At 43.7% G+C, this 23,695-nt stretch overlaps 1 protein-coding gene across 1 annotated transcript; it reads right to left on the bottom strand.

Moving 5' to 3' along the window:
* Positions 1 to 23,695, bottom strand: LOC311109162 (V-type proton ATPase catalytic subunit A). Its single transcript, XM_084151987.1, has 15 exons — positions 23,526 to 23,695; positions 6,102 to 6,198; positions 5,736 to 5,864; positions 3,974 to 4,188; positions 3,594 to 3,731; positions 3,343 to 3,494; positions 2,947 to 3,109; positions 2,737 to 2,845; positions 2,493 to 2,615; positions 2,236 to 2,350; positions 2,059 to 2,122; positions 1,654 to 1,857; positions 1,286 to 1,380; positions 1,027 to 1,198; positions 1 to 715 (listed from the first exon to the last, which is right to left on the bottom strand). The coding sequence occupies exons 2-15, from the start codon at positions 6,181 to 6,183 to the stop codon at positions 623 to 625; spliced, it is 1,854 nt and encodes a 617-aa protein (XP_084008113.1). The 5' UTR covers positions 6,184 to 6,198; positions 23,526 to 23,695; the 3' UTR covers positions 1 to 622.

The following is a 23,695-nucleotide window of genomic DNA, read 5'->3' as shown; positions in this document are numbered from 1 at the left end:
CACCATTTTGTTTTGTTGCTTTATTTCGTTTTCAACATTTTATTATTTGGGACACAAACACTTGTCCCATGAGCAGTGGAAAGGAGAGGACAAGAGAGCACATCTCTTACACACGTACAAGACTACTACGCGTAAATCACTATCATAAGAAAAACAACAACCAACCAGCCCAGGCGATGTCCACGTCACACGCCTGCAATAAATAGTCACTCTGCTTAGGTATTTCATGTTAATCTTCTGTACAGATAGAGGGGGTAATGAATTATAATTACATCAACTGATGTCGTCAGGTGCACAGCTAGGGCCAGAGACCATGTCCAAAACAAACGGGGAGGGAGGGGCAGTGCAGGGTTTAAGACTGAGATGAGACCTCTCACACACAGACATGTAAACATACACACATTAAGGTGTTGGGGCAGATCATAATACAAGAACACAGTACATTTCGTTCTCTTTTTGCCCATACACATTCACACAGAGGAGGTTGGCTGTAAACACAAGGCAGTGGAATGTGAGGTTGCAGTGGAGGTTGTTGCAGAGAGAGAGGGGGTGACCCAGAGACATGCACTGCCCCTGGGGTCAGAGGTAAGGGGTCAGGGGTGAAAGGTCAGGGGGGGAAGGCTCAGTCCTCCAGACTGCGGAAGGAATTCTGCATGTCCTCCAGCAGCTGGGCGTAGTCAGCCTTGATCTTGGCCTCACCCTCCTTCACTGGATCCTATAACAGACCAGATATACAGAGTAACACAGAGGCGGGGTCCTATAACAGACCAGACATATAGAGTAACACAGAGGCTGAGAAACAGAGACAACACCCCAAAGAGGCCGTAATACAGACAAATGGTAAGAGAAACTCAGATGGAGACAACATAGAAAGACACAGAGAGATACAGGGAAAAACAGACACGTACAAGGAGAGAAAATAAAACAAGTAGAAAGAAAGACAAGGAACACACGCGGGCGGGCGCACACACACACACACACACACACACACACAAAGATGGAGAAACAGTCAGACTGCTGCTGTACCTTGAACTTCATGGAGCTGAGTTTGTAGAGGATCTCTCCCAGGTGTTCTCTGATCATTGACCAGGTGATCTTGTTGTCGCTCTGAGCCGTGGTCTCCACTGCGTGCCGCGCCATGTCGTAGAACGCTATGATGTTGGACAGGATGCCCACTGTCTTATAGAAGGGACAGAACCTGCAGGGAGTTTAGAGGGCAGGGAGTTACAGTCTTTCAGTATTTGCCGGAAATATTTGAGTAGGTCAGACGGTGACACTGTTTTACCTGTCGTAGGGGGTGTAACCGTTCTGTTGCAGGAAGTCATCCTTGAGGAGCTTGGCCACCTCCAGGGTGATCTTATCAGTTTCGGCCAGCGAGGCCTGTCACCAAGACAACAAGGACAATATTAAGTTCCATCCTCGCTTCATTTACACAGATCTCAAAACGATGGGCAGCTGGAAACTCATAGGCATCCTCCATGTTTCTTTCACCTACTCTGAGAGATAAAATACTTTACAACTATAGAGATGAAGTCCAATGTTATCCCCATAGAAATAAGAATGAATAGAACAATGATGGCATAATGGGTAGACTGGCAGCCATTGGTTATCCCTGCCTTCTCATTCTTCACCCTCCCCTTCGTTCCCTCTCACCTTGCCGACCAGCTGTACGATCTCAGCCAGGTCCTCCTCCTCTTGCAGGATCTCCTTGGCCTTGGTGCGCAGCGGGACGAACTCAGGGAAGTGCTTGTCGTAGTACTCGTCCAACGCCCGCGTGTACTTACTGTAGCTGATCAGCCAGTTGACTGACGGAAAGTGCTTCCTCTGGGCCAGCTTCTTATCCAGACCCCAGAACACCTGAGAGAGAGAGGGAGGGAAAGAGTTAGGGGGGCAGAGAGAGAGAGAGGGTGGGAGAAACGATGAAGGAGGCAGGTAGAGAAGAAGAGGATGAAGATAAGGATTGATCATTGATAATCCCTAAAGCTGATCTGTATTTCTTTGCTCCATATGTATGAGTGTGGTCTATCAGAGCCAGATAGAAACAGGCTGTATCCATACCTGCACGATACCCAGGGTAGCCGATGTCACAGGATCAGAGAAGTCACCACCAGGGGGAGACACACTGAGGAAAGGGAACAGAACACCAGTCACATGTGGTTATAACGTTAGAAGAAGCACTCCACTTCTATCTATTCCAGCGTGGCTAGATTGTGTTGGCAGGTTAACTGTACTCACGCCCCCACGATGCTGACGCTGCCCTCTCTCTCTGGGTTGCCCAGACACTTCACCCTGCCGGCACGCTCGTAGAATGACGCCAGACGGGCACCCAGGTAGGCAGGATAACCACTGTCTGTGGACATACACAAAATGTGTTTACTTTATGACGAGCTGATTTAGACCTAGTTCACCCCACTAGCCTTAGAAGCTGTCCTATACATTGCTTTAAAAAAGGCAACTATTTTGTATTTTGGGTGCTACCAGCAGCCACTCACCAGCGGGCATCTCAGCCAGTCGACCAGAAATCTCCCTGAGAGCCTCGGCCCATCGAGAGGTGGAGTCAGCCATCATGCTCACGTTGTAGCCCATGTCCCTGAAGTACTCAGAAAGTGTGATCCCTACAGGCACACGGAGAAGTAGGTTATTGGTTAGGGGGTGTGCTCCATGTTGTGGTCTCAGGCCTGCCATTGGCTGGGAGGTGTGCCGTGTTGTGTTCTGGGCCCTGTGATTGGTTCTTACCGGTGTAGATAGAGGCCTCTCTGGCAGCCACAGGCATGTTGGAGGTGTTGGCCACCAGCGCTGTTCTCTTCATGATGCTCTCAGTCTTCCCATCCACCTCCATGGTCAGCTATTGGACAGACACACTGTCAATCATCCTTACCTCCAATTAGAAACAGGCTAATGGTAATAGTGATGATCGTGATAATCCAATGACATAACACCACCAACCTCAGGGAAATCTCGCAATACTTCTGACATCTCGTTCCCGCGCTCCCCGCAGCCTACGTAGACGATGACGTCACTGTTGGAGTACTTGGACAGGGACTGGGAGATGACAGTTTTACCACAGCCAAAGGCTCCGGGGATGGCTGTGGTTCCTCCCTGGACACACCTGGACACAGAGACAGACAGGTAGACACAGGCAGAACAGACCAGGGGCAGGGAGATGGAAGCAAAGGTTGAGTATATTGGCAGAAACAGATAAGAAGTTGTAATTGAGTTTCTTTGTAGCAGAATAGCAAAGACAGATAGATAAAGGACATTCTGAGAGTTTCCCTGAAGCAGAGATGGAGAGAAGGATGAAGGTGAGAGAGGGAAAGGTGGGGTAAGAGAGAGAGGACTCACGGGAAGAGGGCGTCCAGTACTCTCTGTCCGGTCAGCAGTGGGTGATTGGCGGGTAACTTCTCTGTGACCGGGCGAATCTGTCGCACTGGCCAGACCTGGACCATGGTGAACTTCTCCTTCATCCCCTCAAACTCCAGCTCCAACACCACGTCCTGAAACACACACACACACACACCCCAAACCCTCAGTCCAAATACATAAATTACCACACATGCATTACTATGGATAGAGACTAGGGAGGTGGAACTAACCGAGACGTCATAGTTTCCGGGGGGAGCCACATAGGTGACGGTTCCTCTGTTCCTCGGAGGCAGCATGATCTTGTGCTTGATAAGGGAGTTCTCAAACACCATCCCGTAGATATCACCCCCTGTGATGTGACTGCCCACCTAAGGAGAGAGCGACGATGAGGGGTTAATGCTGAAAAAAGTCCACGTTTTTGTTGTTCAGTTCAGTATGTGCTCTAGGGCAGGGTTTCCCAAACTCGTTGACCACTGGTTGTGGTACCAGGACTGAGTTTGGGAAACCCTGCTCTAGGGTCACTTCAAACTGTGTATTCAGTAGCACACTTAGTAAACCACTCAACACTTTTATTAAAACATTGACATAAAGTAGTAGGACACACACTCACCCGTAAGCTCTTGACGGGGGAGAACTCCCATTTGAGGTCTCGGTTGAGGGCTCCGATGTTCACTCCACGGGGGATGTAGATGCTCTGTGTTAGGTCGTTGATGTCCTTTAGGGGGCGCTGGATACCATCAAAGATGGAGCCCATGATGCCTGGGCCCAGCTCCACAGACAGAGGCTTCCCTGTCCGCAGCACTGGGTCCCCAACAGACACGCCCGCTGTGACAACGCTCAGGAACACACTCACCGTGTGTGTGTTTCAGTAGATGGCAGTCTTCTCATGTTGAGTGATATCAAGAGACTGCTACGGCTAGTGTATGAGACTGAGTGCATTCTCAGTCTGTGAAAATAGAATGTTTAATAGAATGCGACATTTAGAAAATTGAGTATGGTTTAAAATGGCAGGATGTTCTACTCATTTCGGCTTTTCATCTAGTAGAATTAGATGCATACGTTTCCACAACGCATTGGAAGATGTGAGCTGCGAGTGATAGGCCCTAGTTCTCTTCAAGTAGCCAAACAACAAAATTAGGCTAGTTAATTGGGAAGATGACTAATAGCGAAGCTTCTGCGGGGGTGTTCAAATGTAGGCTAAGTAGTTTTTGTTCTCCTTAAAATGATCACAAGTATTGGATCGTAGGCTACATCTTTGAAAACAGAAGTCTTATAAAAAAAAAAGTGTGGATTTCTGTTCTCTCATTGAAAAGTGTTTCTTGTTCTCTTAGCCTTTGTCAGAGCTTTTAAACTAAATACTAAACCTTTTGATTTCTGAATGTGTTGGCACCGGGGACTCGGGATGTGGCTGCAATAATGATGTCATGTTAATCAGGCCTTTTGATTTGAAGATATGGATTGTTTTAGTTTTGTAGGCTAGGCTACCTAATTTCATTATTTAATGAATGGATCAAGCCTTAGCAGTCATTCTGATCTCGTTCTCAATGATCAGTGCTTTAGTTTATTATGTTGCTGTCCAGCACCTGACTGTCAACGTTTTTCTGTGCAATAGCCTTTTGATTTGAACATTTGAAAAGTGTTGGTGTGTGTACTAGGCTATTTCATTGAATTTATGTTACAGCACTTTGGTTTCACTAATAAATATGTTGAAATGGAACCAAATGATCGGTTTCTGTCTTCAGTCCTTTTTTAATAGGATAAATGGGCTACAGTATAGGTTGAATGTGATAGTCTGCCCATAACCAGCCTGAGTAGGCCTATAACTCCATTCCTACTCTATTCAGAGTTTAGAGAAATTAATCAAGTTGGAAATGAGCTATTATCAGGCTGGTTAAGGCAATGCATGTCTGTTAAATTTGCATTCGGCCCCGCCCCACCTACTCAGCCAATCAGAAGCAGCTACTGCGTTGCGGCCGTGGCATACTTTTTACTAAACGGTACGTGCTAAATAGTATGTGATGAGGAGCACATAGTATGCAGTTGAACTATGTAGTACGCTGGTATGGGTATCCGACCACGGCCTGTGTGTATGTACCGTAGAAATATGTTCAGTAATGAACACACAGGTGATCATGTAAAGATACAGTAGGTGTGTACACACACACACAACTATCTGAAGGGAGTATATAGACAGTCAGGTACAGTAAAGCTTACATCCCAAATGGCACCCTATTCCCTTTACAGTGCACTTCTTTTGACCAGGGTCCATAGGGCTCTGGTCAAAAGTAGTGCACCGTAAAGGGAATAGGGTGCCATTTGGGATGCAGCCACAGTCAAGTGCAGTAACAGTGCAATATAACCCGTTAGGATACATGTCTCCTCGTAGACCTGGATGGTGGCCATGTCTCCCTCCAGCCTGATGATCTCTCCCACCAGCTCACTGTGGCCCACTCTGACCAGCTCATACATGGCTGCTCCTGCCATGGCAGTGGCTGTCACCACTACAGCACAGCCAGGGGACAACACAGGTCAGAGGTCACACAGCAGGCAAACACCAGACACATGCAAGAGGGATGGATGTGATGTCTAGTCCAAACTTAACACCAGATTAGTGTAAGCAATATTGGTGGAAACAGCCTAGCCTACTACAAGACGTATAGATGGGGCTCTTCTTCAGCTAAAAGCATTTGAAGGCTAAACAGAGGTACTGGTGACAGATGAATGTGAGTGATAGTGACCTGGGCCGGATACACCATGGACGTATCCAAACTCGCTCTCCTTCTCTTCATCACAGATCTTAGGCAGCTTAGACAGGTCCATCCTGACAGGCTAGATCTGTGGGAGAGAAAGAATAATGGAGTGAGTGTGTGAATGAGAGTGATAAAGGGAGAGAGAGAGAGAAGAAAAAACAGAGAGTCTCTCCCAGTTACTTTAATCTGGGAAGAATCGTGCACAGTTGAAGACTGCTTCTGGTTATTTCGAACAACAAACGCCACAGTGCTAGTGCTACTTTTAGAATGGTTCTCTGTATATACAAGTGCGTCTGCTAAATGACTAAAATGTAAAAATTTATATACAGTGAGGGAAAAAAAGTATTTGATCCCCTGCTGATTTTGTACGTTTGCCCACTGACAAAGAAATGATCAGTCTATAATTTTAATGGTAGGTTTATTTGAACAGTGAGAGACAGAATAACAACAAAGATATCCAGAAAAACGCATGTCAAAAATGTTATAAATTGATTTGCATTTTAATGAGCGAAATAAGTATTTCACCCCTCTGCAAAACATGACTTAGTAATTGGTGGCAAAACCCTTGTTGGCAATCACAGAGGTCAGACGTTTCTTGTAGTTGGCCACCAGGTTTGCACACATCTCAGGAGGGATTTTGTCCCACTCCTCTTTGCAGATCTTCTCCAAGTCATTAAGGTTTCGAGGCTGACGTTTTGCAACTCGAACCTTCAGTTCCCTCCACAGATTTTCTATGGGATTAAGGTCTAGAGACTGGCTAGGCCACTCCAGGACCTTAATGTGCTTCTTCTTGAGCCACTCCTTTGTTGCCTTGGCCGTGTGTTTTGGGTCATTGTCATGCTGGAATACCCATCCACAACCCATTTTCAATGCCCTGGCTGAGGGAAGGAGGTTCTCACCCAAGATTTGACAGTACATGGCCCCGTCCATCGTCCCTTTGATGCGGTGAAGTTGTCCTGTGTCATTAGCAGAAAAACACCCCCAAAGCATAATGTTTCCACCTCCATGTTTGACGGTGGGGATGGTGTTCTTGGGGTCATAGGCAGCATTCCTCCTCCTCCAAACACGGCGAGTTGAGTTGATGCCAAAGAGCTCCATTTTGGTCTCATCTGACCACAACACGTTCACCCAGTTCTCCTCTGAATCATTCAGATGTTCATTGGCAAACTTCAGACGGGCATGTACAGTGGGGAGAACAAGTATTTGATACACTGCCGATTTTGCAGGTTTTCCTACTTACAAAGCATGTAGAGGTCTGTAATTTTTTATCATAGGTACACTTCAACTGTGAGAGACGGAATTTAAAACAAAAATCCAGAAAATCACATTGTATGATTTTTAAGTAATTAATTTTCATTTTATTGCATGACATAAGTATTTGATCACCTACCAACCAGTAAGAATTCCAGCTCTCACAAACCTGTTAGTTTTTCTTTAAGAAGCCCTCCTGTACTCCACTCATTACCTGTATTAACTGCACCTGTTTGAACTCGTTACCTGTATAAAAGACACCTGTCCACACACTCAATCAAACAGACTCCAACCTCTCCACAATGGCCAAGACCAGAGAGCTGTGTAAGGACATCAGGGATAAAATTGTAGACCTGCACAAGGCTGGGATGGGCTACAGGACAATAGGCAAGCAGCTTGGTGAGAAGGCAACAACTATTGGCGCAATTATTAGAAAATGGAAGAAGTTCAAGATGACGGTCAATCACCCTCGGTCTGGGGCTCCATGCAAGATCTCGCCTTGTGGGGCATCAATGATCATAAGGAAGGTGAGGGATCAGCCCAGAACTACACGGCAGGACCTGGTCAATGACCTGAAGAGAGCTGGGACCACAGTCTCAAAGAAAACCATTAGTAACACACTATGCCGTCATGGATTAAAATCCTGCAGTGCACGCAAGGTCCCCCTGCTCAAGCCAGCGCATGTCCAGACCCGTCTGAAGTTTGCCAATGACCATCTGGATGATCCAGAGGAGGAATGGGAGAAGGTCATGTGGTCTGATGAGACAAAAATAGAGCTTTTTGGTCTGAACTCCACTCGCCGTGTTTGGAGGAAGAAGAAGGATGAGTACAACCCCAAGAACACCATCCCAACCGTGAAGCATGGAGGTGGAAACATCATTCTTTGGGGATGCTTTTCTGCAAAGGGGACAGGACGACTGCACCGTATTGAGGGGAGGATGGATGGGGCCATGTATCGCGAGATCTTGGCCAACAACCTCCTTCCCTCAGTAAGAGCATTGAAGATGGGTCATGGCTGGGTCTTCCAGCATGACAACGACCCGAAACACACAGCCAGGGCAACTAAGGAGTGGCTCCGTAAGAAGCATCTCAAGGTCCTGGAGTGGCCTAGCCAGTCTCCAGACCTGAACACAATATAAAATCTTTGGAGGGAGCTGAAAGTCTGTATTGCCCAGCGACAGCCCCGAAACCTGAAGGATCTGGAGAAGGTCTGTATGGAGGAGTGGGCCAAAATCCCTGCTGCAGTGTGTGCAAACCTGGTCAAGACCTACAGGAAACGTATGATCTCTGTAATTGCAAACAAAGGTTTCTGTACCAAATATTAAGTTCTGCTTTTCTGATGTATCATATACTTATGTCATGCAATAAAATGCAAATTAATTACTTAAAAAACCTACCATGAAAATTATAGACTGATCATTTCTTTGTCAGTGGGCAAACGTACAAAATCAGAAGGGGATCAAATACTTTTTTCCCTCACTGTACAAGTGTATTGATTTGTGTTTTTATGGCTGACTGCATCCCAGTCCAGACCATAGTGGGTTAGAGTCCTGGCTGGGACACTACTGACTCAGTCATTAGAAGGTCAATGGGATTCTCATCCAACTCACTATCCATTCATCCATCCATCTAGTCACGAAATGTGGGGATGTCCAAACTTTTGACTGGTAGTGTATATATACAGTGGCTTGCGAAAGTATTCACCCCCCTTGGCATTTTTCCTATTTTGTTGCCTTACAACCGGGAATTTAAATGGATTTTGGGGGGGTTTGTATCATTTGATTTCACAACATGCCTACCACTTTGAAGATGCAAAATATTTTTTACTGTGAAACAAACAAGAAATAAGACAGAAAAAACAGAAAACTTGAGCGTGCATAACTATTCACCCCCCCCCAAAGTCAATACTTTGTAGAGCCACCTTTTGCAGCAATTACAGCTGCAGGTCTCTTGGGGTATGTCTCTATAAGCTTGGCACATCGAGCCACTGGGATTTTTGCCCATTCTTCAAGGGTAAACAACTCCAGCTCATTCAAGTTGGATGGGTTCCGCTGGTGTACAGCAATCTTTAAGTCATAACACAGATTCTGAATTGGATTGAGGTCTGGGCTTTGACTAGGCCATTCCAAGACATTTAAATGTTTCCCGTTAAACCACTCGAGTGTTGCTTTAGCAGTATGCTTAGGGTCATTTTCCTGCTGGAAGGTGAACCTCCGTCCCAGTCTCAAATCTCTGGAAGACTGAAACAGGTTTCCCTCAAGAATTTCCCTGTATTTAGCACCATCCATCATTCCTTCAATTCTGACCAGTTTCCCAGTCCCTGCCGATGAAAAACATCCCCACAGCATGATGCTGCCACCACCATGCTTCACTGTGGGGATGGTGTTCTCGGGGTGATGAGAGGTGTTGGGCTTGCGCCAGACATAACGTTTTCCTTGATGGCCAAAAAGCTCAGTTTTAGTCTCATCTGACCAGAGTATCTTCTTCCATATGTTTGGGGAGTCTCCCACATGCCTTTTGGTGAACACCAAATGTGTTCGCTTATTTTTTTCTTTAAGCAATGGCTTTTTCTGGCCACTCTTCCGTAAAGCCCAGCTCTGTGGAGTGTATGGCTTAAACTGGTCCTATGGACAGACGTTTCTGATAAAAAAATGTAACCCAACCCTGATCTGTACTTCTCCACAACTTTGTCCCTGACCTGTTTGGAGAGCTCCTTGGTCTTCATGGTGCCGCTTGCTTGGTGGTGCCCCTTGCATAGTGGTGTTGCAGACTCTGGGGCCTTTCAGAACAGGTGTATATATATACTGAGATCATGTGACAGATCATGTGACACTTAGATTGCACACAGGAGGACATTATTTAGCTAATTTTGTGACTTCTGAAGGTAATTGGTCGCACCAGATCTTATTTAGGGGCTTCATAGCAAAGGGGGTGAATACATATGCACGCACCACTTTTCCATTATTTATTTTTTATACTTTTTTGAAACAAGTTATTTTATTTTTTTCACTTCACCAATTTGGACTATTTTGTGTATGTCCATTACATGAATTCAAAATAAAAATCCATTTAAATTACAGGTTGTAATGCAACAAAATAGGAAAAACGCTAAGGGGGATGAATACTTTTGCAAGGCACTGTATATATATTATATACAGTACCAGTCAAAAGTTTAGACACACCTACTCATTCAAGGGTTTTTCTTTAACTATTTTCTACATTGTAGAATAATAGTGAAGATATCAAAACTATGAAATAACACATACGGAATCACGTAGTAACCAAAAAAGTGTTAAACAAATCAAAATATTTTTTATATTTGAGATTCTTCAAACAGCCACCCTTTGCATTGATCTGCCTTCTGTGGCTCATTTGGTAGAGCATGGCGCTTGCAACGCCAGGGTTGTGGGTTCGTTTCCCACGGGGGGCCAGTATGAAAAATGTATGCACTCACTAACAAGTTGCTCTGGATAAGAGCGTCTGCTAAATGACTAAAATGTAAATGTAAATGACAGCTTTGCACACTCTTAGCATTCTCTCAACCAGCTTCACCTGGAATGCTTTTCCAACACTCTTGAAGGAGTTCCAACATATGCTGAGCACTTGTTGGCTGCTTTTCCTTCACTCTGCCGTCCGACTCATCCCAAACCATCTCAATTGGGTTGAGGTTGGGGGATTGTGGAGGCCAGGTCACCTGATGCAGCACTCCATCACGCTCCTTCTTGGTAAAATAGCCCTTACTCAGCCTGGAGGTGTTGGGTCATTGTCGTGTTGAAAAGCAAATGATAGTCCCACTAAGCCCAAACCAGATGGGATGGCATACCGCTGCAGAATGCTGTGGTAGTCATGCTGGTTAAGTGTGCCTTGAATTCTAAATAAATCACAGATAGTGTTACCAGCAAAGCACCCCCACACCTTAACACCTCCTCCTCCATGCTTTATGGTGGGAACTACACATGCAGAGATCATCCGTTCACCCACACCGCGTCTCACAAAGACACGGCGGTTGGAACCAAAAATCTCCAATTTGGACTCCAGACCAAAGGACACATTTCCACCGGTCTAATGTCCATTTCTCGTGTTTCTTGGCCCAAGCAGGTCTCTTCTTCTTATTGGTTTTCTTTAGTAGTGGTTTCTTTGCAGCAATTCGACCATGAAGGCCTGATTCACACAGCCCCCTCTGAACAGTTGATGGAGGGGGAGAGAGAGAAACGGAGAGAGAGAAAGAGAAGGAGAGAGAGTGGTAGAGAGGAGAGAGAGAGAGGTAGAGAGGAGGGAGAGAGAGAGAGAGAGAGAGAGAGAGAGAGGAGAGAGAGAGAAGGAGAGAGAGAGGTAGAGAGGAGAGAGAGAGAGAGAGAGAGAGAGAGAGAGAGAGAGAGGAGAGAGAGAGAAGGAGAGAGAGTGGTAGAGAGGAGAGAGAGTGGTAGAGAGGAGAGAGAGAGAGGTAGAGAGGAGGGAGAGGGAGAGAGAGAGAGAGGTAGAGAGGAGAGAGAGAGAAGGAGAGAGAGAGAGGTAGAGAGGAGGGAGAGGGAGAGAGAGAGAGAGAGGTAGAGAGGAGAGAGAGAGAAGGAGAGAGAGAGGTAGAGAGGAGAGAGAGAGAGAGAGGAGAGAGAGAGAAATAAATACTAGTGTCCTGATGGATGGGAGGAAGGGTAAGTGGCGTTTCTCCTTCAGAATGAATTGGTCTCAGCAGAGAGACAGGCGTTTCTCCTTCAGAATGAATTGGTCTCAGCAGAGAGACAGACGTTTCTCCTTCAGAATGAATTGGTCTCAGCAGAGATGTGTCTGTGACTTGAACTCTGTGAAGCATTTATTTAGGCTGCAATTTCTGAGGCTGGTAACTCTAATGAACTTATCCTCTGCAGCAGAGGTAACTCTGGGTCTTCCATTCCTGTGACGGTCCTCATGTGAGCCAGTTTCATCATAGCGCTTGATGGTTTTTGCGACTGCACTTGAAGAAACTTTCAAAGTTCTTGACGTTTTCCGTATTGACTGACCTTCATGTCTTAAAGTAATGATGGACTGTCGTTTCTCTTTGATTATTTGAGCTGTTCTTAACATAATATCGACTTGGTCTTTTACCAAATAGGGCTATCTTCTGTATCCCCCCCAAATGCATTAAGAAGGAAAGAAATTCCACAAATTAACTTTTAAGAAGGCACACCTGTTAATTGAAATGCATTCCAGGTGACTACCCCATAAAGCTGGTTGAGAGAATGCCAAGAGTGTGCAAAGCTGTCATCAAGGCAAAGGGTGGCTATTTGAAGAATCTAAAATATAAAATCTATTTTGATTTGTTTAACACTTTTTTGGTTACTACGTAATTCCACATGTGTTATTTCATAGTTTTGATGTCTTCAGTATTATTCTACAATGTAAAAGATTGTAAAAATTAAGAAAAACCCTTGAATGAGTAGGTGTGTCCAAACTTTTGACTGACCATATGACATTCTCCCAATCCTCTTCTGGATCATCCAAATGCACTCTAGCAAACTTCAGACGGGCCTGGACATGTACTGGCTTAGGCTTCTACTTCCAGCTTATACATACTAAATACATTTTACGGACACAATGTATTTTACAATAGTTCTCGTTTGTTTTTAATCCCATCCTTCAGCTACCCTCAAACCCTTCCATCTATCTCTGAAGAGCATCCAGTCTGATTTCTATTTGCCATATATTTTAACTGTGCTGTTTGACAAAAGTTCTGAACCTATATCCATTTTACAGACACAGTATACAGTGGGGGAAAAAAGTATTTAGTCAGCCACCAATTGTGCAAGTTCTCCCACTTAAAAAGATGAGAGAGGTCTGTAATTTTCATCATAGGTACACATCAACTATGACAGACAAATTGAGGAAAAAAAATCCAGAAAATCACATAGTAGGATTTTTAATGAATTTATTTGCAAATTATGGTGGAAAATAAGTATTTGGTCACCTACAAACAAGCAAGATTTCTGGCTCTCACAGACCTGTAACTTCTTCTTTAAGAGGCTCCTCTGTCCTCCACTCGTTACCTGTATTAATGGCACCTGTTTGAACTTGTTATCAGTATAAAAGACACCTGTCCACAACCTCAAACAGTCACACTCCAAACTCCACTATGGCCAAGACCAAATAGCTGTCAAAGGACACCAGAAACAAAAATGTAGACCTGCACCAGGCTGGGAAGACTGAATCTGCAATAGGTAAGCAGCTTGGTTTGAAGAAATCAACTGTGGGAGCAATTATTAGGAAATGGAAGACATACAAGACCACTGATAATCTCCCTCGATCTGGGGCTCCACGCAAGATCTCACCCCGTGGGGTCAAAATGATCACAAGAACGGTGAGCAAAAATCCCAGAACCACACGGGGGGACCTAGTGAATGACCTGCAGAGAGCTGGGACCAAAGTAACAAAGCCTACCATCAGTAACACACTACGCCGCCAGGGACTCAAATCCTGCAGTGCCAGACGTGTCCCCCTGCTTAAGCCAGTACATGTCCAGGCCTGTCTGAAGTTTGCTAGAGTGCATTTGGATGATCCAGAAGAGGATTGGGAGAATGTCATATGGTCAGATGAAACCAAAATATAACTTTTTGGTAAAAACTCAACTCGTCGTGTTTGGAGGACAAATTGGGGGGGGGGGGGGGTCATTTAGCAGACGCTCTTATCCAGAGCGACTTACAGGAGCAATTAGGGTTAAGTGCCTTGCTCAAGGGCACATCGACAGATTTTTCACCTAGTTGGCTCGGGGATTAGAACCAGTGACCTTTCGGTTACTGGCACAACGCTCTTAACCACTAAGCTACCTGCCGCTCTTAACCACTAAGCTACCTGAATGCTGAGTTGCATCCAAAGAACACCATACCTACTGTGAAGCATGGGGGTGGAAACATCATGCTTTGGGGCTGTTTTTCTGCAAAGGGACCAGGACGACTGATCCGTGTAAAGGAAAGAATGAATGGGGCCATGTATCGTGAGATTTTGAGTGAAAACCTCCTTCCATCAGCAAGGGCATTGAAGATGAAACGTGGCTGGGTCTTTCAGCATGACAATGATCCCAAACACACCGCCCGGGCAACGAAGGAGTGGCTTCGTAAGAAGCATTTCAAGGTCCTGGAGTGGCCTAGCCAGTCTCCAGATCTCAACCCCATAGAAAATCTTTGGAGGGAGTTGAAAGTCTGTGTTGCCCAGTGACAGCCCCAAAACATCACTGCTCTAGAGGAGATCTGCATGGAGGAATGGGCCAAAATACCAGCAACAGTGTGTGAAAACCTTGTGAAGACTTACAGAAAACGTTTGACCTGTGTCATTGCCAACAAAGGGTATATAACAAAGTACTGAGAAACTTTTGTTATTGACCAAATACTTATTTTCCACCATAATTTGCAAATACATTCATTAAAAATCCTACAATGTGATTTTCTGGATTTTGTTTTCTCATTTTGTCTGTCATAGTTGACGTGTACCTATGATGAAAATTACAGGCCTCTCAACTTTTTAAGTGGGAGAACTTGCACAATTGGTGGCTGACTAAATACTTTTTTTCCCCAATGTATTTTACATTAGTTATCTTGTTGTTTTTAGTCCCACCCTTCAGCTCCACTCAACCCCTACCATCTATCTCTTAACACCATCCATTTGCCATATATTTTTCAACTGTGCTGTTTCACAAAAGTTCTGAACCATTCTATTCTCATAGTTTCTACAGATTGTAAATTAAAGATAATTGTTTTTGCTAAAAGTATTATTATATTATTTATCGATTGACTGACTTTTCAAATCACCCAGCAGTGTTATTTGCAGAGTTAGCTCCAGGTAAATATTGCAATTCTTCAGCCATTCCTGGACCTGAGTCCAAAAAAAGCTACAAATGGACAGTACCAAAACATATGATTGTCTCTTCGCAGCTAAATCTGCAGAGCTGGGACGGTTGTATCACCCTGACATATATATATATATATATATATATACACAGTGGGGGAAAAAAGTATTTAGTCAGCCACCAATTGTGCAAGTTCTCCCACTTAAAAAGATGAGAGGCCTGTAATTTTCATCATAGGTACACGTCAACTATGACAGACAAAATGAGAAAAAAATATCCAGACAATCACACTGTAGGATTTTTTATGAATTTATTTGCAAATTATGGTGGAAAATAAGTATTTTGTCAATAACAAAAGTTTCTCAATACTTTGTTATATACCCTTTGTTGGCAATGACACAGGTCAAACGTTTTCTGTAAGTCTTCACAAGGTTTTCACACACTGTTGCTGGTATTTTGGCCCATTCCTCCATGCAGATCTCCTCTAGAGCAGTGATGTTTTGGGGCTGTCGCTGGGCAACACGGACTTTCAACTCCCTCCAAAGATTTTCTATGGGGTTGAGATCTGGAGACTGGCTAGGCCACTCCAGGACCTTGAAATGCTTCTTACGAAGCCACTCCTTCGTTGCCCGGGCGGTGTGTTTGGGATCATTGTCATGCTGAAAGACCCAGCCACGTTTCATCTTCAATGCCCTTGCTGATGGAAGGAGGTTTTCACTCAAAATCTCACGATATATGGCCCCATTCATTCTTTCCTTTACACGGATCAGTCGTCCTGGTCCCTTTGCAGAAAAACAGCCCCAAAGCATGATGTTTCCACCCCCATGCTTCACAGTAGGTATGGTGTTCTTTGGATGCAACTCAGCATTCTTTGTCCTCCAAACACGACGAGTTGAGTTTTTACCAAAAAGTTATATTTTGGTTTCATCTGACCATATGACATTCTCCCAATCCTCTTCTGGATCATTCAAATGCACTCTAGCAAACTTCAGACGGGCCTGGACATGTACTGGCTTAAGCAGGGGGACACGTCTGGCACTGCAGGATTTGAGTCCCTGGCGGCGTAGTGTGTTACTGATGGTAGGCTTTGTTACTTTGGTCCCAGCTCTCTGCAGGTCATTCACTAGGTCCCCCCATGTGGTTCTGGGATTTTTGCTCACCGTTCTTGTGATCATTTTGACCCCACAGGGTGAGATCTTGCGTGGAGCCCCAGATCGAGAGAGATTATCAGTGGTCTTGTATGTCTTCCATTTCCTAATAATTGCTCCCACAGTTGATTTCTTCAAACCAAGCTGCTTACCTATTGCAGATTCAGTCTTCCCAGCCTGGTGCAGGTCTACAATTTTGTTTCTGGTGTCCTTTGACAGCTCTTTGGTCTTGGCCATAGTGGAGTTTGGAGTGTGACTGTTTGAGGTTGTGGACAGGTGTCTTTTATACTGATAACAAGTTCAAACAGGTGCCATTAATACAGGTAACGAGTGGAGGACAGAGGAGCCTCTTAAAGAAGAAGTTACAGGTCTGTGAGAGCCAGAAATCTTGCTTGTTTGTAGATGACCAAATACTTATTTTCCACCATAATTTGCAAATAAATTCATTAAAAATCCTACTATGTGATTTTCTGGAAAAAAAATTCTCAATTTGTCTGTCATAGTTGATGTGTACCTATGATGAAAATTACAGGCCTCTCATCTTTTTAAGTGGGAGAACTTGCACAATTGGTGGCTGACTAAATACTTTTTTTCCCCACTGTATATAACATTCTATTGGTTGCAAGAATTTTATATAATAATTTAAATGGAAAACGTTTTAATCTGGCGTCATTTTGCGTATCAGTTCATAAACCATGTGCCATGGAATCGGTACATATAAAATCTCTTCCCAACTATTTTGCAATATTTATGGCACAGCTGTCGATTTGTTGGTCCTTAAATTAAACTGGTATTCTTTTTTATTCATCACAATTTTCTTTAACCAATTTTGGTCTTTAATGCAGGGCTGACAGACAAGTTCCTTACTTTTTCCCCCTTCCACTTGCCTCTTCCATTTTTGTGGTAATGCTGCAATTAGTTGGTTGTAATTTTGGATAGAGCAGACATTTCCATATATTTTTGTTAGCTGCATGTGTGACAACTCCACCAGTCCTATTTTTGATATCATTTACAAAGATTAAAAATTAAAAATAAATCCAAAATATATTTTCTTAGCAAATAGTATATTTGAGTTTAACCATAATATTTGGATTATTTGTTCTGTCTTTTCTGGTGGATTAAACTGAAATTGCAACCAACTTTCTAAGGCTTGTTTTAAAAAAGTACTTTTGGGTGTCAGGGAAAATGTACGGAGTAAAAAGTACATTATTTTCTTTAGGAATGTAGTGAAGTAAAAGTTGTCAAAAATATAAATAGTAAAGTAAAGTACAGATACCCCAAAAAACGACTTAAGTAGTACTTTAAAGTGTTTTTACTTAAGTACTTTCCACCACTGCCAATCGCACAGACAACCAGTAGAGCAACTGCAAATGTAATTGTATTCAACATTCTGGCTTGTAAGAGAAAATGTCCAAGATTCTGCAGTGTTTTGTTTGACTGTATACCAATAAATCTGATGGCTACTAGGATCATATTCTGTACAATAAGACCAAACGCATAAATAGGACAAATATTAGTTCAATAAAATATGGAACAGTAAATGTTCAATACATCTTTTGTTTTGGCTCAAGTTAGCTAGCAGCTAGCTAGCTCACAGCAAAGGTGTCAGCTAGAGATGACGTGCAGGAGCTTGCAGGGATTTGTAGTCTTGCATGAGGTCTACTTCGATGCCAATAACATTTTCAAATCTGAGTGTAAATAAAACCAAATATATTGATAAGTCACCTTGTCCGAGAGAAATTTATACAATTATCAAAACACAGCCCTTATTTGAAGTGTTTCTAAAATCCACAATGGATAAAATGGTGAAAAAACAATTGGAACCATTTCAGGCTCAATTGGCTGGAAAACCCTCAATGCTTCAGGAAGCTTTGTTTCCTCATCACTACCAGCAACTAAAAGAAAAGAACACCCACACCAACTTGGTTAGGGAGTGGAAATAAACATGGACCAAACCAAACAGGGAGACACAAAATAAAAGGCTTTGTATTCACAACCTTAAAGAGGTCTAGCTCTTCCAACATCTCTCATGCCAACTGGAGCGTTGGCTCTGCAGCTCTTAAATATCACCTGTGCCAGCAGAGGTGCCGCTATTTTTTACCTTTATTTAACTAGGCAAGTCAGTTAAGAACAAATTCTTATTTACAATGACGGCCTACACCGGCCAAACACGGACGACGCTGGGCCAATTGTGCGCCGCCCTATGGGACTCCCAATCACGGCCGGTTGTGATACAGCCTGGAATCGAACCAGGGGGTCTGTAGTGACGCCTCAAGCACTGAGATGCAGTGCCTTAGACCGCTGCGCCACTTGCAACCCATGACTAACGAGGCGACAGGTGCAACACATCCTGACCAACAAGGATGATTCCAATCAGTGCTCGTCCACACCTAAATAGAACCAACCTCGAAATCCAAAGCCTGTAAGAATACACACTACTAGAGTAGGACCATAACTAAACCATATGGTTTCACACAGACAAATTCCCTACCACACATAGGCTTAAAATTAAGCTTGCTGCAATTGTGAGAGACTTGCATATATAGCACACTATCAGAAATGGTCTGCACACACACACATCCCAGTCTGTCTGTTCTGTTACCATGGCAATGTCACCCCTTACCCGATCTGTAACCATGATGATATCCCAGAGACATCAACATCAAGACGCACGACTTACCAGCATCAAAAGTGAGAAGCAGGACACACACCTCCCCTCTCCTCTCCCTCTGTACTTCAGGCCTGGTTGATTCTCACAGGGTATGACGCAGCACGCTAACATTAAAGGGGAGATCCCTGGCACGCATCAATGTATGTCTGTGCTCTTCTCTCTACGTCCCGCTCGCTCTTTTACACCTTATGTGAAGGCTATGCTTCTCTCTCAAACGCTGCATAATAGCCTATGCTTCCCTTTCTTTGTTTTACTCACACACAATCTGTCGTGACTTAATCTCATCCATCCAGGCAGAAGTCTGCAGGTGCTCTAACACGGGGGGCTGACACTTCATGATACTCCCTCAGCAATAGTACTCCTGCATCTATACTGCGGAGGTTTAACAACCCCCATCACTCACTCTCTGTAGAGACATACACACCATCCCTGCTTCAGTGCCCTTTTGTCCTTACCACAGATAGGGTATTTTCCTCCATGCTAGACTGGTCATCTTATCTGTGTAGAAATATCCCCCCCCAACAGGTCTAGTCTGTAGCTACAGGATACAGAACTAATGATGGCTCAGGATGACCTCCACAGTCCACACCAGTGGACAGGACAGACTTAGTAAGCATTTAAATGCATTCTTCAGATACAGTGGGGAAAAAATGTATTTAGTCAGCCTCCAATTGTGCAAGTTCTCACACTTAAAAAGATGAGAGAGGCCTGTAATTTTCATCATAGGTACACGTCAACTATAACAGACAAAATGAGAAAAGAAAATCCAGAAAATCACATTGTAGGATTTTTAATGAATTGATTTGCAAATTATGGTGGAAAATAAGTATTTGGTCAATAACAAAAGTTTCTCAATACTTTGTATTCTACCCTTTGTTGGCAATGACACAGGTCAAACGTTTTCTGTAAGTCTTCACAAGGTTTTCACACACTGTTGCTGGTATTTTGGCCCATTCCTCCATGCAGATCTCCTCTAGAGCAGTGATGTTTTGGGGCTGTCGCTGGGCAACACGGACTTTCAACTCCCTCCAAATATTTTCTATGGGGTTGAGATCTGGAGACTGGCTAGGCCACTCCAGGACCTTTAAATGCTTCTTACGAAGCCACTCCTACGTTGCCCGGGCGGTGTGTTTGGGATCATTGTCATGCTGAAAGACCCAGCCACGTTTCATCTTCAATGCCCTTGCTGATGGAAGGAGGTTTTAACTCAAAATCTCACGATACATGGCCCCATTCATTCTTTCCTTTACACGGATCAGTCGTCCTGGTCCCTTTGCAGAAAAACAGCCCCAAAGCATGATGTTTCCACCCCCATGCTTCACAGTAGGTATGGTGTTCTTTGGATGCAACTCAGCATTCCTTGTCCTCCAAACACGACGAGATGAGTTTTTACCAAAAAGTTCTATTTTGGTTTCATCTGACCATATGACATTCTCCCAATCCTCTTCTGGATCATCCAAATGCACTCTAGCAAACTTCAGACGGGCCTGGACATGTACTGGCTTAAGTAGGGGGACACGTCTGGAACTGCCGGATTTGAGTCCCTGGCGGCGTAGTGCGTTACTGATGGTAGGCTTTGTTACTTTGGTCCCAGCTCTCTGCAGGTCATTCACTAGGTCCCCCCGTGTGGTTCTGGGATTTTTGCTCACCGTTCTTGTGATCATTTTGACCCCACGGGGTGAGCTCTTGCGTGGAGCCCCAGATCGAGGGAGATTATCAGTGGTCTTGTATGTCTTCCATTTCCTAATAATTGCTCCCACAGTTGATTTCTTCAAACCAAGCTGATTACCTATTGCAGATTCAGTCTTCCCAGCCTGGTGCAGGTCTAAAATTTTGTTTCTGGTGTTCTTTGACAGCTCTTTGGTCTTGGCCATAGTGGAGTTTGGAGTGTGACTGTTTGAGGTTGTGGACAGGTGTCTTTTATACTGATAACAAGTTCAAACAGGTGCCATTAATACAGGTAACGAGTGGAGGACAGAGGAGCCTCTTAAAGAAGAAGTTACAGGTCTGTGAGAGCAAGAAATCTTGCTTGTTTGTAGGTGACCAAATACTTATTTTCCACCATAATTTGCAAATAAATTCATTAAAAATCCTACAATGTGATTTTCTGGATTTTTTTTCCTCAATTTCTCTGTCATAGTTGACGTGTACCTATGATGAAAATTACAGGCCTCTTTCATCTTTTTAAGTGGGAGAACTTGCACAATTGGTGGCTGACTAAATACTTTTTTTCCCCACTGTATGAGACCATCTTCTCTTTATCTCTTGATCTTAACTTGATTGTTAAATTCCCTATGGATTAAAACTTGCCTTGTAAAACAGGCCGAAAAACACTGACATACACAGGCAAAGACACACACTTAGACTGAAATTAATAATTCACCATTCAATCACTTCCATTGTGATTTTGGCATAGAGACTAGGAATATATGCATGAGGCGTCACATGACTGTGGTGCATGACTGGCTGAGTTATATAGGGCCATTTGAGGAAGTGGAAAATCCTAGTGTGGGGTAAGATTGGGAAGTCCACTCAATGTGTGTGTCTTGGTAGTTTGTATGATATGCTAGACACACTGATTCACACACTCAGAGTCCAGTCTTTGAAGAGCTAGATGAGTGAACTTTAATCCCTTGACACAGAAGTGTACTTGTCTGGTCTTATAGCAGCCACCTACCAAGCTAAGAAATCTCTGGTACGATGCAGGCAGAAGTTTCCCTTTGAAACAGATCTAGGATCAGCTTAATCTCCCTAAAGTCCCAACCTTTATGGGGGAAAAAAATTTCAAGGCCAGGGGTAGGGAAAGTAGTCAGAGTGTAAAACCCAGACATGCTTCCAGGTTCTATGGACTCAGCCACATCATGACGTATGGAATCCTTTTAATCGAGGATACACTCCCATCACTGAGCGCTGCAGTGTTACAATGTAAATGATCCGTAGTAAGGAATGTCTGTCCTGTGAGTGTAACCAGTAATCAAACACAAAGCACCATTAGCCTAATAAAATTGTCTCCTTAAGCATAATCCGTCTCATAATGCAACTAGAGCGAGTGGTGGTTCCAAGTTGTTGCATAATCCTGCAAACCCAAAAGCTCATACTGAATTTCCTGTTTGAGTTTTAAAAATGTTACAAAACAGTGCTAATCTACTCAGTCAGTGCATCCCTAGTTGTCAAAATGGATTTACATATTTACCAACAACCACCTACAGGCTGAGATCCTAGGGGCTGGGAGTTGAAGTAGCCCATAAAATAACTAATAGGCCTATATAAAGGTTAAAAGTTTCTGGGTTACATTTCGGGCTGGAAGTGGAAGCAGTGATACAAGCTCTATGCTCACTGTTGTCCCGCAAGGACAAAATGCCCCAAAGGGCAAGTCTAGGATCAAGTTCTCTGTTGTCAGTCCTAATATTGACCCAAAGAGCTGCAACTAAAACTGGTCCTGAATCAACACTTGGGGACAACCATCAGCTTTTTAACTAGCTGTTCTTTTGAACTCTTCTGTTCTTTCTTTGTTGTCAAGATAGAAGACACAAAGGGTGGATCTCATTCTCAAATAGTCCTGAGGCTTCCTTTCCCTTCCTTGTCTCGTCTCCTTCCTTTGATAAATGCACTGTTGGTTAAGGGCTGTAAGTAAGCATTTCACTGTAATGTCTGCACCTGTTGTATTCGGCGCATGTGGCCAATAAAATTTGATTTTATTTGATTTGACACTGCACTAATCTATAGCAATAGACAGGTGGAAGAAAATCCCTCGGTGGGATTCCACATTATTGCTTTAACCTACCCTCACTTCTCAGAAAGGTGCAGCAGATTAAGAGGAGGAGAGGATGTGAACCCACATTAGACTATTGAGATTCACCCAAAGAGGTCCTATCCTATGAGCAGACACTTCTGATGAGAAATTCAACATCCAAGTAAGGATGTGGTGGGGCCTTTCATTTTCTTACCTGACTCGTCTATCCCTGTCCATGTCACAGAAAATAACAACACGTTACATTGTAGCAAGTAAAACAATTATCCATTGATCAAATGAGAGACAAATCCATTACCTGCTGCGGCACGATTTTTACGTATTTTTGCGGAATAACACCTGACATTTGAGAAGCTACCCTGCCAGATTTGCAATTTATTTTATGATGGTGATCGAAATCAACCCAATAATGCAAACATGTTTTATATATTAATTGACCGCAGCTGCAGCTAATCCATGTTATTTGTCATATTGTTCATTCAAATAGTCCTATACTTGAATGAAACACCACGACCATAAATTATTTTTAATGTATTTTCCAATTAATAAATTCAAATGATAAACAACATCAGACTAAGTGAAATAACATGGATAATTACGCAGTTTCATGGATAGCCATCGTTGGCTACATTGTTGGCGATTTAAAGCATAGGTCATCTGTCAAAATCGCTGGCTCTGCAAATTTTGATGCATTTCGAAAATTCATCAAAATGATGAACAATTACATAATATAGACATTGCATTTAATCTGATATGATGACAATAAAATGATAGTTACCTTCAGAAATGAAACGGGCCAACGTCTTTATCCTCTGCCTAGGGAAGATGAGTGGCGATCATGCGATAGCAATGATCAGCTGACTTCATTCACGCAGAGCTTTGCAAAGCGCAGAAACTCTGTGGCGAGACTCACAACCACTGCAACTGCTTCCATTGTGGCTCAATCCC

The sequence above is a fragment of the Coregonus lavaretus genome (genome assembly GCF_964263955.1).
Source record: "Coregonus lavaretus genome assembly, chromosome: 34".
Lineage (NCBI taxonomy): Eukaryota > Metazoa > Chordata > Actinopteri > Salmoniformes > Salmonidae > Coregonus > Coregonus lavaretus.
This window is presented reverse-complemented; position numbering and strand designations above follow the sequence as displayed.

Bases quoted from the DNA above. Each gene is read 5' to 3' on its own strand.
- LOC311109162 (XM_084151987.1), bottom strand. From the start codon at position 6,183: ATGGACCTGTCTAAGCTGCCTAAGATCTGTGATGAAGAGAAGGAGAGC. The intron at 4,189-5,735 runs GTATCCTAACGG...GCGTTGTCACAG, and splicing joins CCAGGTCTACGAGGAGACAT to CGGGCGTGTCTGTTGGGGAC. The intron at 2,351-2,492 runs GTGAGTGGCTGC...GTATGTCCACAG, and splicing joins ACTGGCTGAGATGCCCGCTG to ACAGTGGTTATCCTGCCTAC.